Source organism: Stegostoma tigrinum, chromosome 40, assembly GCF_030684315.1.
Source record: "Stegostoma tigrinum isolate sSteTig4 chromosome 40, sSteTig4.hap1, whole genome shotgun sequence".
NCBI classification, from domain to species: Eukaryota; Metazoa; Chordata; class Chondrichthyes; order Orectolobiformes; family Stegostomatidae; genus Stegostoma; species Stegostoma tigrinum.
In genome coordinates, this window is record NC_081393.1 from 9,697,368 (window position 1) to 9,714,056 (window position 16,689).

General features: G+C 41.0%; 1 protein-coding gene across 5 annotated transcripts in view; it reads left to right on the forward strand.

Moving 5' to 3' along the window:
• Window positions 1-16,689, forward strand: part of LOC125448084 (transcription factor COE2) — a 246,260-nt gene that overhangs the window by 26,446 nt on the left and 203,125 nt on the right. For all 5 annotated transcript variants that reach the window (XM_048523092.2, XM_059641079.1, XM_048523091.2 and 2 more), the window contains one exon: window positions 11,368-11,436. In XM_048523092.2, coding sequence (XP_048379049.1) covers window positions 11,368-11,436 — 69 coding nt within the window. The remainder of the gene's footprint in view (window positions 1-11,367; window positions 11,437-16,689) is intronic.

Below are 16,689 nucleotides of genomic sequence, written 5' to 3' on the forward strand. Positions count from 1 at the left end.
TAAACACAGAGGAGAAATATTCATTGACAACTTTGCCCTTCTCCTGTGGTTCCACACATACATGTCGACTTTGGTGCTTAAGGGGTCCTGCTCTCTCTCTAGTTTTTATCTTTCCTTTAATATACTTAAAGAATCTCTTTGGATTCACTGTAATCTTCTCAGCCAAAGCTATCTCATGCCCCTTATTGCCCTCCAGATTTCCTTCTTCAGTAAACTCCTATTTCCCTTTTCTACCTCCAGGGATTCCCTTGATTCCAGCTGCCTGTACCTGAGCCATGCCTCCTTCATCTTTTCTGGCCAAAGCCTCACTATCTCTTGTAATCCAGGGTTCCCTCCTCCTGCCAACCTTGCCCTTGATTCTCAAAGGAACATGTGGACCTTGAACTCTAGCTATCACCCTTTTAGAAGGCCTCCCACTTGCCAGGGGTCCCTTTGCCTGCAAACAAAGTATTCCAATCATTCCTTGCAAGCTCCTATCTAATTCCACCAAAATTTGCCTTGTCCCAATTTCGAATTTGAACCTGTGAACCAGTTTTGTCCCTCTCCGTAATTATTTTAAAATTAATAGAACAATGGTCACTGGTCCCAAATCGCTCCCTAAATGTCCCCTCAGTCACCTGTCCTGTCCTGTTTCCCAAGAGTAGGTAGAGTTTTGCCCCTTCCCAAGTAGGTCCCTACTGCTTGAGGAAACTTTCCCGAACACAATTACAAAGTCCACCCCATTGAAGCCCTCAACAGTACGGCAATCGCAGTCTATGTTAGGAAAATTAAAATCCCCTACTCTGACAAACCTATCGATCCTGCAAGTCGCCCCAGTCTCCCTGCATATTTATTTCTCTAATTCCTGTTGACTATTGGGGGCCTACAACACAACCCCAATAATATCATCATCCCCTTCTTCTTTCTTAGCTCCACCCATGAAGCCTTATTGGATGATTGGTCATTATTTAACCTCCGACTGCTACTGTGGTATTCCCGTCATCAAAAATGCAACTCCCCCTCCCCTCTTTCCTCCACCTCTGTTCTGCCTAAAGCATCTGTACGCTGGCACATTAAGGTGCCAATCCTGTCCCTCCCTTAGTCAAATTTCTGTAATGGCTAGAATATCCTCGTCCCACATACCTATCCATACCCTGAGTTCATTGGCCTGACCTGTCAGCTCTCTTGCATTGACATAGATGCAAATTAATTCAACAGGCATTTCTTGCCCCTGTCATGTTCCAGTCTGACCAGTCTCTTAAACTTGCTGTTTCTGATTACTGTATCTTTTCCCAGCCTCGCACCTGCCTCGAACCTTCCAGTTCAGATGCAACCCGTCCCTCTTAAACAGGTCACCTCTGCTCCGGCAAAGATCCCAATGATTTAAGAATCTGAATCCCTGCCCCCAGAACCAATTCTTTATCTGCCATATCCTCCTGTTCTTACCCTCACTGGCACATGGCACTGAAAGTAATCGGGAGAATACCACCATCCAGTTCTGGTTTTTAACTTTTTGCCTCGCTCTCTATAATTACTCTACAGGACCTCATTGCTTTTTCTGCCTCTGTCATTTGTGTCAAAATGCACAATGACTTCTGGCTGCTCACCCTCCCCCTTGCTTTTCTTTAGCTTCTTCCTATTCTTTCATTATTTTTAACCAACGTCTTTCTCTTTCTGTTTTTCTTGGCCAAATGTGCACTCAAGGAAATTGGTTTTTGATGAAGGAAAATCAGGCAGTTAAAAATTTGAGTGTTATGAACTGATTTATAAAGTTCTTTTGATGAACTGTTAACAGTTTAGGTTTACTTTGACAGAGCACATGACTCTGCAAATCATGCAGCTTATGGGGCGAATGGCCAGGGATGTGAAAATGCAAAATTTTCCCTGTTATCGGAGGGTCTTGGGTGGTCATCATGTGTGACTGGCCAGGCCTCCTCCATTACAACCACAGAAGCCAAGCCAGCAGCCTCATCCCTGGTGCAATGGTAGTTGAGCAAAGCAGGCTGCAAATAGGAACATGAAAATGGATAGTGCACTTCTAACCGTTGCACAATCATTGAGCAGGAACTCTGAGAAGAGCTAAGGAGGTGATGGTCGAAGTTGCACCTATTGAGGAAGCTTTAGAAGTGATGTGGTGAGATAACTGGGAAGGAAGTTACACGGGGTTTGTTTGTCAGGGCGTCTGAATTCTCTGTCATGAATGATAGGCGTAAGAACATACCGTTGAGGTGATGACCTCAAATGTAGGTTGAATTGGAGGCTGAACAGAAACTTGCAAGCAGAGATGAGGATTTTGAAATCATTACATTTCAGCAAAAGGAACCAAGGCAAAGGGTGTTTCATAATTAAGACCTTCTTTAGTTATATGCCCATTTGAGAATACAAAAATGTTAGTCCTGATTTGTACATTTTTCAAACTTTGTAATTCACAGAAGTTTGGAATGTTTACAGAATTCTTTTGCAGATGTTTATGGCAGAGAGTTTCAAAGGTTGAAAGGTTACCACCAATGTGTGAAGCTCAGAGAAAGCAGAAGAAATCAACAGCAAAAATCTTGGAAAAGGGATAATATTCATGTTCCCTCTCAATTCCACTTTCACAATTGCTCCTCATGTTCTTTCCTCCTTTTCATAATGAACCTCTGGCCACAACTCTGATCTAGCTAGACCTTCATCCTCTCATGACTGCAATTCAAGAACATTTTTATCCTCTGAATTTCCATGGATACAATTGTTTTCAGAGATGAAACTCCAAACCAGTCAAAACTGTAGAATATTGGGGTGGGGGTACAAGGGATGGAACTGAAGAATTATCAGTCAGGTTAGGGAATGGAATTGAGTAGAAGGGCATGGTGAAATCAGGAGGAAGACTGTGTGAAGGTGCAAAAGAAACAGGAATCCGCAAGCTGGGGAAGGATGCAGCTTGGAAAATTGATGACCAGAAGGGATAGAGACCAAAGAATGAGTGAATAAAGTGACTCAGGGGTGACTTGGAATATGGCCTGGGCCAGAGAAGAGATTCAGGCTGACAGGAGCATTAACGCTGGGAAATTCACTTCAGGAGGTAGAGGGGAAAATAGGGGCTGGCATATACAGGCCAGACAATTGATTTTCCTCTCACCTTAAAAATATGCCGTCCATTTTTAAACCCCCCCCCCCCTCCATCTTAGGGAAAAGATCTTGCTATTAACCTTGTCCATGTCCCTTATGATTTTATAAACCTCCATAAAGGTCACCGCACAACTTCCTACACTTCAGTGAAAAACGTCCCAGCCTATGCACCGTCTCCGTACGACTCAAGCCCCCAGTTTCAGTAAACTCTTCGTAAATCTTTTCTGAACCCTCTCCAATAATAATATCTGTGCTATACCAGAACTGTATATTGTACTCCAAACGTAGCCTCACCACCTTCCTGTACAACTTGAATATGACATTGTATACTCAAAGGTAAATCTGTGACGCAATTTTCAAAGAACTGTGTACTTGACCCCTCTGTCCAACACTATGCAGGGCCCGACCAGAAACGATACAAGTCCTGCCCTTTTTTGGTTTATCAAAATACACCAACTCACATTTCTCTTAGTTAAACACCATCTGCCATTCCCCAGCCCATCAGCCCAATTGATCAAGATCCTTATGGAATCTGAGATGATCTTCTTCACTGTTCAGTATACCACCAATTTTAGTGTCCTCGACAAACCTACTAACCATGTTTCCTAACTTCTCATCCAAATTGTTGACATCAATGACAAAAAATGGTGGGTCCAGCATGATCCCTGGGCAACCACCACTGGACTTCCAGTACAAATAACAACCCTCATCCACCAACACCCTCTATTTCATTTTCATTTTTGGGCGACATTCTGTGTCAAAATCCTGGATCCAACATTAACAACACAGTGACTGTATCTTCACAAAAAGGACCGCAGTGGCTTGCTGTGGACCAGACCAAAACCCCTCATAACATGTCAAAGAGATCGCCTCAACTCCAATTTTTTGTCCTGTTTTAAAGCTGAGTGTGAGGCATTGCATTCTGGATGCAATCAATTGGTCAATCTACCAGGCTTGAGGCAAAACACACTTCATTCATACACTATAGCTAAAATACAGACAAAATAAAAGCAAAAGAAAAGAATTGGCTTAACGGCAACTCTATTGAAATACCTAACAAAACAATAAACCACTCATTCCAGTACAAAAACATCCCATAAGGACACCCTTGACAAAGGCAAATTCAGTAACAGATTTTCTCACATTGCAATTCTAGCTGCAGGAAGAGAACCCAAGCTTTTTACTGCAGTGAAGAGAGAGAGAGAGAGGTGGGGGGGGGGGGGCGCAGATGTCGCAGATTTCACAATCCCAACAGCTACTGGAAGCTAAAATTAAAATTCTCGTTCTGTGGGAGCTTGCCCCGGCCATTTCAGGCTGCTTCAAAAATTCCAACTTTTAAAAGGTCTCACATGCTGTTTACTTTAATGGTTTGGAGAAGACCCTCAGTACCTCTGTCTCAACCTCCTTCACAAAATCAGGACAAAACACACCTCTTCAAGTATTAATATCATCACAGGTTCAAGAAGGAAACTCACCACCACCTTCTCAAGAGCAACGAAAGATGGGCAATATAGATTCACCCAGCCAAGACAGCCGTATTCCATGAAGGAATGAAAGAAAACAATTCTGGAGGTGGTGGCTTGTTATAGTTCACTCAGGCAGTCAAAATTGTTGTGGGAACGTACACTTCTATGTACCTGCTGTAGTTTGGAATTAGGGATGATATCGGTAGGGACAACAAAGTTCTTTCCATCATACAGCTGATCAGGAATCTCTACCTCTCTTTCTGTCGGTCACTGGGGTTGTAATACCTGCAGGAAAATGTGTGACCACAGTTGGATTGATTGAAATCAGTGGAGCTCATCATTTACGGAATCAGAGGCTGAAGGCTTTCTGTGCAGCAGCATCTTCTGAGAGCAAAACACTACCAGTGGACATTCAAAACATTTATGTGCTGATGTCCTCTCTCCCCCAAGTCATGCAGTAAAACATCCCACAGTAGGTTCGCTCTGACCTTGCTGTCAGTGAAATACATGCCTGTACATACATATAATTTCAGAATTCTAGGAAGATGCTTTATTGCAAAGCCAACAGTTTTTCTCTCAACATATTCTGGGCAGGAATGAATGCTGTTTTGTATTCAAAAATGTAATCATCCCACGGAGAGGTTAACTGGTGTGCTGACAAGTGGGAATCCGTGAGGCTGGAACATCCAGGAAATTAACAGTGTTAAATTAGAGTGGACATATTATAGTGAGCCCAACATTACCTCACAGTGTTGCCTCATTCTTTGGGAAAATCATACAAAGTACAAATTCCCCATCCTGCTGCCTTCACTTTCATGATCATTCTGATTGCTGGGATTAACACATAGCCATTTATTCAAACTACCAGGGCTGTGTGTGTGTCTGGACCACAATGGGATCAGCCTCAAACCTCAATGGCTTTTTTAAATTCACTCGTGGGACATGGGCATCATTGGACCAGTATTTAATCCCTGCCCCAAGTTGCCTTTGAGAAAGTGGTCTTGAGCTGGCTTCATGAATCAATGCAGTCCACGTGCTGTGGATAAACCAACGATGCCCTTAGGGAGGAAGTTCCAAAATTTTGACTCAATGACACTGGAGGAAGGGCAATGTATTTCCAAGTAAGGATGGTGAGTGGCTTGGAGGGGAATTTTTCGCTGGTGGTGTTCTCATTTATCTGCTGCTCTTGTCCTTCCAGTGAAAGTGGCTGTGGCATTGGAATATACTGTCCAAGGACTTTTGGTGAATTTCTGCAGTGTATCTAGCAGATAGTGCACACTGCTGCCCTGAACATCAGTTGCAGAGGGACTGGATGCTTGCAGATATGATGCCAATCAAGTGGGTGGCTTTGTCTTGGATGATGTTGAGCTCCTTTGGCATTTTTGGAGCTACACTCATTCAGGCAAGTGGAGAATATTTCATTACTTGTCTTGACTTGTGCATTGTTGATGGTGGGCAGACTTTGGGGAGTCACAGCTAAGTTAGCTGCTGCAGTGTTCCTTGCCTGTGATCTATTGTATTTATTTGTTGAGTCCAGTTGAGTTTCTCATCAATGGCAACCCCCAGGATGATGATAGGGGGGGATTCAGTGATGGATAGTGGTTAGATTGTCTATTGTTGGAGATCGTCATTGATTGGCATCTATGTGGTGCGAATGTTATTTGCCACTTGTCAGCCTAAGCCTGGGTATTTCCCATGACTTGTTGCATTTGAACACAGAATTTGTTTTAGTATCTGAAGAGTATTGACAAAAAGTGAATGGCTGTACTAAAAAAAAAATCAGAATCAATATTTTCTTCCTTGAGGGATCAGCTGCTTACTTATTGTGTTTTTAATTTGTTCAGTTGGGAATAACAGCAGAGGTAAGTCTTGTTTTCATCTGGTTTGCACAGTAGCAGACTTACTAGCAGGATTCACAGAAATATGCAGCAGGAACCCTTTTTGCACAGACGCTTCTGTGGCTTTGTCCCATGACATCTGTGCAACCTCTGCAGCCACCTCTCCCTTTTTTCAGGTCTGGTCTCTCGTGCAGTTTCAATTGGCTTCACCCTATTAGACTAATAGAAATAAGTTCACCTTCACCACCAAGGGAATGCTGCACTGTCAGCGGTGCTGTCTGCTTTTTCATTGGACATCAATGATCCCCTGGTACTGCTTCAAAGAAGAGCACAGGAGTTATCTATCTCCTGTCTATCCTGGGCATTCCTCACCAACTGCTAAAACTCTCAGAGAAACAGGTGATCTGGACATTGCTGCTTGAAGCAGTTTTATTGTAAATTAGTTACTACATTATAACACTGAGCACACGTCAACATTTAATTAGCTGTAGGCATTTCAGGACTTCCTGATATCTTGAAAGGTACTATTGATATCCAAGTCTCTCTTTTCTTACTGGCAACAGTCCAGTTATCCTTTAGCATTCCCTCCCTAAAGCCTACTGCGTCTCTACAAGTTTTTTGTTCTTTAGACCCTCCCTTGCATTTCCTGTATGGGGTCACCCATCCCAGTACATCTATTTTTGGCATACCAACCATTTTTTTCATTACAAATCCGTGGACAGCTTAAAGAAAAACTTCTTAAGAATTCAAAACAAAAAATAAGAGGAAGAGGAAAAACAGCAGAAAGAAGTAGGCCCCTTCAACTTGCTCTGTCATACAATGCGATCTTCACACAATTTTTGATGTGAACTACACTTTCCTGCCCAATTTCAATATCCCATGACACCCATGGGGCCAAAAGTCTGGCACACTCAGCTTTGAATCTACTCAACTGAGCTTTCTAGAGTAGAAAACTTCCAAAAATTCACATCTGCCTGTTCTGAAGAAATTTATCCTCATGTCAACTTGAAGTGCCACGATCGTACCATAGATTATGACCTCCGCTTTTAGACCCTCCAACTGGAGAAAACAGCCTTTAAGCATTGAACATGTTAAGGCCGCTCAGAATTTTATCATTTTAAAACATAAATCACATGCAGGCTTCAAACTTTATCACAACTCATTGATCTAAATTCCACAAAGTGTCGACTCAAGTCTGCTCAAACGTATATCATTGGACACCTTTCCACATTCAAGTCAATGGAAGAGTGCGATTTGCTGTTGCTGTTGAATCTGTGTGCAATTTCTAGAAAATGTCACTGGCTGGTGATATATTTGCTTTCAGATCGAATCGTACTGAGCGCAGAGTAGTAGTGGAACCCAACAACCTTACCACCTATCTGGCTGGGGAGTCAGAACATCTCCCATTCTGTTTAAGAAATCAACAATTCAGATTGATGAATTTGGTGGAGTACAAGAGAAATAATGTCACAAACATCGCCTGGGTGCTTTGGCAAACCAGAGGGTTAAAATCTAAACTTCAGCTGAGTGTGACAACATTTTTACTTGTCTAACCACACAGCACTAAGGATCAACAGGGGAAGTTGGCACAGATGTGTCCTTACTCACATGGCTGTGCTACTTGTTCTCTCCAGCTTTTTGCCCAACAGATGGTACAAATCTGCACAACTGTCACTGGGGAAAGGACTGCTGTTGTCAGTCCTGAGAACAGTATGAAAGATTGGACTGCACACCATAATTATAATGAAAACTGACACCATTTGATTGTATTCATGCCCATACAACCTCCAAAATCACTCAAAGATACTGTTGGCATCACCTTAGATGTTAATGTAGAAGTCACTCCTGCACATAAAAGATGACAGAACGTTCGAACTTTCTACCACAAATGGCAATTTAAGTTAGATGAATTGCTAATATTCAAACTGAGATTGATTGACATTTGTAAACTAAAGACATTACAGGCTAAGAGAAAATGCAGGTCACGGATCAGCCATTATCTCATTGAATGGTTAATGTTCTAATGTCTCACCTGGCAGCCTTTCATACAGAAACTTACACTCTAAACTTCACCCATGAAGACAACAGTCCCAACTTCTTGAGCCCAATCTTCTTACTCGTTGAAAACCAATCTTATTGCGAAGCCATTTACTCCAGCACAGAGTTGCCATTTCTTCAATCCTACTATCAATTATTTGGCTTCCTAAGTACAACAGTTACATTTCCTGTAAGGTAATTAGAACAGGTAGAATTTGTATTGCCTTCTCCTCATCTTCACACTAAATTCCATGACTAATCATTTATCCTTTGTGCTGTTTGAGCCGGGCCATTCTGTTGGTACAAGTTTGTCCTAAGTTTCACAGTGTGCTTCTGACAATCTCTAGAATCTGAATTGTTTGTGATACATTAAAATCAATCGCGTTCAGGATACAGTACAAAGTCTATTTGAACCCTCTCTCAGTTCATCAGTGATGCTCAGCAGACTTATTGTGCCATGCATATAACCTGTAAGTTAGAGCACAGCAACAGGCCATTAGCTGTACTGCTGGTAGCATTTGTGCACTGCACAAGCCAATCTAAGACTCCACCATGGTCTGTACGAAAAGTGGATATGTCCTGAAGTGAGAATTAATATTGTTCCTTCAATTAGTTCTGCTTTTCCAGACAAGGAGGCAAGGAGGGAGGACAATGGTATTCCACATCTCTGTCGCCTTCTACAATCTGCAACTCTCTGACTTCACTGGGTGTTCCTCTACCTTTGTATCTTGTAATGCCTATATTTTAATCACTACACCACTGCACTGTGTATTGAGCCTCAAGAATGGGAAAGTTCTCTCTGAACATCTGTCTCATCAACTCTCTCGCTTCCAATTGCCATTACTTAAACCACAACTTTTTAACTGAGATTTAGATCATTGTTCAAATATTTCATGACTTGGCTCCATCTTGTTTTGTAACATGACAGTGAAGCAACTTGGGATGTTTTACTTTATTTGAAGGTATTATACAAAAGCAGGTCATTTGCTGGGTTATCTCAGGTTCCATGCAACAAATGCAAAGGACCTCAGTAAAATGGCACTTTTCTTAAACAGAAACAGTTGTCTTACATTTTTGATGCACAGCAGGGAAAGGCCTGGTCTTTACTTGGCCTCCAGGTATAAGACCAAAATTGGCACTTCAATGTGCGGAGAAATAGCAGGCCAAGGTATCCATTCCTAGACTCCTTTTTACAGCAATTCCTGCAATTTGTGAAGCACAGGTGGGTATATCTCTGAAAAAACACAAAAGCAAAAGAGAGAAAATTCTCTGTTTTTATTTGTTCAGACTGTCGCTAAGCCACATTATTACAGCAAATCACAATTTACTTTGCATCCAACCCCATGTTCTAACATTTCTGCAAGTATTTAGTTGGACAAATCAAAGGGATATTTACATTTTATTTAATAGAGTGGATAGTGCTTCACTCTGCATCTCACCCCATGCTGTCCCTGTCCTGGGAATGTTTGATGTAAACAGTGTCGAGAGACATTTACTTTCAGTTTAAAGCAGTCAAGGAGCTTTATTCTTTCCTCACATGCTAAGCTTGTTCTGATTGTTTTTACTGCTGACAATGGTTGCTGAAGTAACATTACATAGCAGCAACATCCCAATTGACAAGCACAAATTTCACTAGAAAGTTAAACATAAAAACTAAAGCCAACATCACAGCTACCCAGCCCTTCCCACTGGAGTAAATGCTAATTGTTAACCATTTTGCCTGAAAAGAGATCATGATGTTGATGGTTATTCACAAAATTCTCAGAAAAGATATTAATGTCGAGGAGGTTAAAGTTCTTAAAAATTCTGCAGTCAAATTGTCACCGTGACATGAGTAAAGCGCACCACAAAGATTATGCAAGTAAAGAATTTAAATCTGTCTCAGCTGTGGGCCCGACTCTTATCAATGTAGATCCAAGACTGCGGGATGTTCTCAACGTCACTAATCTAATTTTATATCCAAATAATGTTAAATAATCATTTGAAGAAAAGAACACATGCAGCATATCTTTTCTACTTTGCACTGATACTACAAAAATGTGATTTCTCCAAGTTAATTATTTAATTCAAACATGGTAGTTACTTTCCTGCATTAACATACACGAAAAAGAGTGAGATTAATCAAGGAGCATGACTTTTTTTGATGGTGAGTCTCCAGCTCTGCGCGTGCAAAGTAAATTTTCAATGGAAACATTCAAAAGTTCAGAAAATAGCTTCGCCGAGTAAGCCATATGGGCCATGAAGGACCAAGGCACCATACAATAGGTGTTAAATTAGCTGATCTCAGCGAAGTAACAATGAAGACTATATGATCAAAATAGCTGCCAATTTTCAACAAAGGCCAAACTAAAGACCCAAGTCGGCTAATGTTTCACAACCGACAAGGGGTAAGCCCAAATTACAGTCGTCTGGACGAGAAATAAACCTGGTATCTTTTAGTATATTTATCCTTGAGAAAAGGCCTTCACTTATGAAATCATGCAGAGGTAGAAATGTCATTCCCTAAGCTGTTTAGCATTGTACAACTTGAAATGCTTTCGTGAGGAAAGAGGAAATAGGAACAGTAGGAGACATTGTTCCTTGAACCTGCTCTGCCATTCAGTAATGGCTCATCTTGGAGTTCATTTCCATTCTCTTTCCATTTTTCCATATCCCTCACACCAGATACAAATTTAGCAAGATGGAATCTCCAATTCTGGCAAAGGATGATTACTCAGTGAACAGAGTGTGGGTCTATTATCATTAACATGGAATTGTTGGGATGCATGACTTGTTTTTGCACTCAAACACACACAAGAAAATATTTCAGTGCTGAAGTGTTATCGAACAGTGGGATTGATGCTCCAATCTGTCCGTTATGCAGTCCTAAGGCCATTGTTTCCTGCCAGCAGTGTTAATTTGTGCTGTTTGCTTAACAGATTTGCTTTGTTTCCTTCCAGTCGCTGCTGTGAAAAAAAGAGCTGTGGCAACAGAAACGAAACTCCATCAGATCCCGTCATCATTGACAGGTAGGAAACACCGTTTTACTTCTTTCAAATGTCCCTCCAAGGGAATGGCAGGAAAGTGTTCTGAGCTGTGCCTGATCAACCAGAGTGTGGTGTTGAATGATTTCAAGCAGATGTTTGTGATGGCCTGAGGTTGCAGACCTATTTCCAGTGTGGGGAGCCTAAGTACCCAGAATGACCTTGAACATATCAGTACAGTACAATGGAGAAGGTTGAGAAGATATGGCACGTATCCATCAGGCACTGAATGTTTACTCGCATGTGATGGTGAAGTCCATGTAGGATGTACTCAATGCACAGTAGCTAATGGCTGTAGCATGTGATTTAAAGACAAAGATTAAAATGGCACATGTGTGGTAGAGTATTACAAGAAAAGGTGGAAGTTATATTCAGGATCAGTAGTTCCAGAGTGTGCAAAGATTCTTCAAAATACATAACTGAGCAGTTAGCTACTTTCCACAAATCAACTGGGCTCGACAGACACAGTGCATATGCTCAAAATACAGCAGTAAATTCTAAATTAAAATATAGGGATCTACACAGCTAAAGAAGAAAAATTAGAACTTCTTTAAGAAAGGATTTTTAGATTTCTGGCCTTAATTAAAGATGAGTATCAAGATTCAGTGGACTTGTCACTGAACCTCAATTTTAGCCAGTCCCAATTCCAATTCTCTGTCTCACCCTAAGCAGATGAATCCAGAAAAGAAGCAGCTCACTAGCTGTTCACCAGTTAATGAAACTACTTCCCATATTATGCTACCAATCTGCTCATTATATTCCAAGCCAATTCATAGCAGATGCTTTCAGTCTCTGGAGTCCCCAGTTGGAGACCGTGTGATTCATTTGTGTGCCATTCTTGTTGTCTTTATTCTTTTAATGGGGGAAGTTTCCAAGAGGTCATTGTCGTACCATCAAATGGAGCTGCAGTCTCTTTATTGTGCAGAATTGTCAATGAACATAAAAGTCAAAGGGGAAAGTGTATCGTCAAGTACCTCACTGAAATATCCATTCTTTTACCTGAGCCTAGTTATTGGTGGCAGGGCACCGTAACTGTGGCTAAAGTGCTTGTTGTTTGACAGTTGTGCACACACTTTCCAACAATGGTCACTGGATCACAATTGCTGTGTTTGTCAAGACTGCATGTTTTTCAGAGTGTCTGACGTTCCATGATCATTGGAGGCTGAATATGCTCCTGTAAAATGAATGTGTCCAAACAATTACATTGCACTAATGACAATATTTAAGTCAAAAAGTGGATCCTGTGATGGAAGTACAGCACCTGCAATCTGCAGCAGGAACCCTGACTGAAATCTCACTTGTCAAGATTAGGTGTAGTGGTGCTAATCGGCAATACGGTGGCTGAGGGCAGCTAACAGTAAGCTGGCATGACATCTCGAACTCCACAGCTAACATTTACCAACTGGGCCAGTCCAGTTTTTGAACTTGTTTGATAATAGCAATACAGTATTGATACAGTATTAATCCTGAGATATCAGGCTTTACATTGTATTTACTTCAGAAATGGGTGAATTTGGATTCAAAGTTTTGCACTTTCTCAAATTTAGACAGGCAGCCACTTTTCTTAATTTTTCTCTGGAATGACTGGTGAAAATACTTCTAAAGTCTGGGAATGTGAACAATTTTACTGTTCATTGCTTATTAGCACGTTAAACGTGACAAGCAGAAACAAATAAACGAACAAACAATCTGGAAAATATTGAAGGCCAAGCAGCATCAGAGGAGGAGGAAAGCTGATGTTTCGAGTCAAGACCCTTCTTCAGAAAAAAGAAGGTGGTTCTGGGCCCAAAACGTCAGCTTTCCTGCTCCTTTGATGCTGCTTGGCCTGCTGTGTTCATCCAGCTCTACACCGTGTTATCTCAGATTTTTCAGCATCGGCAGTTCCTGCTATCTCTGGAAAATATTGATGGAGGTTTTACTCTATTGAGACAAACACAACCTTCAGCAGTGTATCATCTCGTGACTGTTTCTATGTTCCTACTTGTAAAGATGTTGAGAGAGATGTTAGGTTAATCACAACATGGAACTTAGGCACAGTCAGTCTGAATTTTGATGGTCATGCAATTCCCTCAGAGCAGATATTAATGGAAGGGAAGACAATGATGGCTACACTGTGGATCTAAGCTTTTCCTAAATTTATTACTGAATGGAATGTGACCATCACGGTCCACAGTAGGTTTTATAGTCCGTCCCTAACTGTACTTGGGAAAAAGGTGGCAAAGTTTTAGACATGCAGCAATTTGTGTGGTGTAAATACACTGAGATGTTACTTGGAAGTTAGTTTAAATGACAGTGAAGAAATGGCAACATTTTTCAGTTAAGATGGTGTGTGATTGAAGGAAAATTTGGTTATAATGTTCCCTTGCATTTGCTGCAGTGCTCTTGTAGCAGTGAAAGGTGGTCCTTAAGGAAGTGAATGAGATGCTGTTTAAACTGCAGTCTAAATAGTGGAAGGAGAGTGTGGGTATCACATTGCAGCTGGCAACAGGTGGGGAGGTTTTTGTTTGGTCAAGAGGAACATTTCGCCAAAAAAATTAACAAAAATTGATGGCACTGATGTTTTGCCACCACTGATACAATGAATTAGGTTGTTTCATGCCTTGTTCACTGTCGCAGTCATTCTTTCCTGAATTACGGGTGATGGTCCTCCAACCTGCAAACAGCACTGATGAAATATTACAGTAAAATTTCTTCTTGTTTCATCTGAAATGCCACCAGTGAAACCTCAGGCAACCAATGTGATCTTGGTACACAAAAAGTAATTTGCCATTTTTTTAAAAGAAGAGAACAGTAGTAGACAGAAATGGCTTCCAATCCTCCCCTTAATGGACTCAAGAGAACACAAAAATTCCAAACCCAAATTCCTCTGCTAAGTTCATTCATCCCATTTTGCCTGGTATTACTGACCTTGCTGAATGAAAATTGTCAGCTTTAGTTGGGCATTCAGTAAACTGCTCAGAAAATGCATCTGTGAGCCATTAGCAACTGCATCCTGAGGTGTTGTTATGTTTTATATTGGGTTTTTCGTCAAAATGAAAATCAGTGCAGTGAGGGCAAAGGGTTAATGCAATGGGATTACACATGTGATTTTAGCAATTAGTAAAGTAAACGTGATTACGCTCAGCAACCATGACCTCACACAAGCATAAAAAAGTTTTGTCTTTTGTTTACATTCAACGAGCATACAATTGCTGATATTTTCTATTCATGTATTTTAACTAAAAACACATTGTTCGTACTGCGCAACTCAATGATCTTGTTTCACATTTAAATTTTTGTTCATAATGTGCTTTCTTGGACAAACCATTCGCCAAGCCCTATTTCCTTTATAGCTGGATTTGAAATTAACTAATTTAAGGCAGGATTCAACCCCAACTCTTTCCAGTTGGGAAATTAAATAACCAGATGTCTCCAAGCTTAAACTGAACATTGGGAAATGGCTGAAATAAAGTTTTTCTAATTTTTTTTGAGAAACCCCAAGAGAGTTACTGTCAACAAGAAAATATGATCCAACACAATACATCATTTAAGAAAAACAAGGAACTTTGTTTGACTTTGTATCAGCTCATTAACTACTGCAGAACCTGAGAGTCCCAGCATATGCATGATTGATGCACAATGTTCGAAGTATACCAAATGTGTGTCTACAAATCGTCACCTCAGTTGAAACCAGCAGAAGTTTAACATGATGTTTTGGCAATTTGTGTCTCATATTCTGACACTGAAACTTTATTGGGAAGCAAAGATGAAGGATTCCCATACATTCCCTCATTCCAACTCCACCCATTCCTCATGTTTGACTTTCAACACCAAACAAAAGCTTAATCTGCCCTGTGATCACATTAGTAGGAACTTTTGAGATGCATTGGTTGGCATTCTTAAGGAGAGGCTGAGACTTTCTCCCCTGGAGTGTAGAGGCTCGGGGTGACCTGATAAAAGTTTATAAAATCATGAGGGCATTGATAAGGTGAATAGCCAAAGTCTTATCTGGAAGGCAAGGGAGTCTAAAATTAGAGGGCGGAAGTAAAGGTGAGAGGGGAAAGCTTTAAAAGGGACCTGGGGAACAATGTTTTCACCCATGGAATGTATGTGTACATGGTATGAGCTGCCAGAGGAAGCTGCAGAGGCAATTACAACATTTAAAAGGTATTTGGACAGGTACAGGAATAGGAAAGGTTGAGGGGGATATGGGCCAAATGCAAACAGATTGAAGTAATTTAGTTTTGGAAACCTGACCGGCATGGACAAGTTGGGCTGAAGCGTCTGTTTCCGTGCTATATTACTCAATGACTTTATGACTGTGAATGGACTGGAGGCTTCAAAGAAAAAAACACTTTAATTCTTCTAATTGCAATTCTTTCATCTCATAATTCTTATCCCAGTTGCTCCTGGAATTTACAGAAACAGAACAAATCACCTAATTGGACAATGCAAGTCAACAGACTTCGTATTAGCCTCCACCAAACCTGATTACTGATTTCTCCTTTGACCCCATTTCCCATCTTTCATGTGTGCATCAAACTTTCGGCGAAATGTTAAGAAACATAGTAAGGTCTATTCACCTTATTTTCATGCATTGACCAGCCCTCTACTGCTCCAGAATGGGTGGCCTCCCAGCAGAAAATCCAGCCCTGGAGTTAAATCACTGGGAAGGAATAAAACAGAGCATGTTTGCCATAAGCACTGACACAATGCAAGCAGCAATCAGGAGTTGCACTGGACTCTGGTTGACTTTACCCCAACCTAGCCCAAACTGTGGCAAGTAATAATTTATTCGCTGAGCCATGAGTAAACAGTCTGAGTTCCTCTGAGTCTCGAAGAGACAGAACTGTGCTGGACAGTAGCAGTTACGACTCAACTTCAGAACAGTATCATTTGGGGTGATGGTGAGTTGGAGATCATCACTTCCAGAATAAGCTCAGCTACCAACTCTTAGTCATGATTTTTATCCTTTGCTTTCTCTTTAAATTTTACAAAACTACTCTCATCAGTACTTCTCTGAATTTTTCTGTTTTGTTTTTATTCAAATTTCAAATATACATTCTAAATGCTCTCTCTTCTTGAGGCAGTGCCATGTTTAAATCAAAACCACTTAGACCATTCACTACTCTACATTAGTCTTTCTTAAGAACTCCTTCCCTTTGTCTAAGCTATGTGAAGACTATTTGCTTTAAAACCCTGACCTTGACAATCATTGCTTCATGGGCAACCTTGTCTTCTTCTAAAAACCGAAACAAC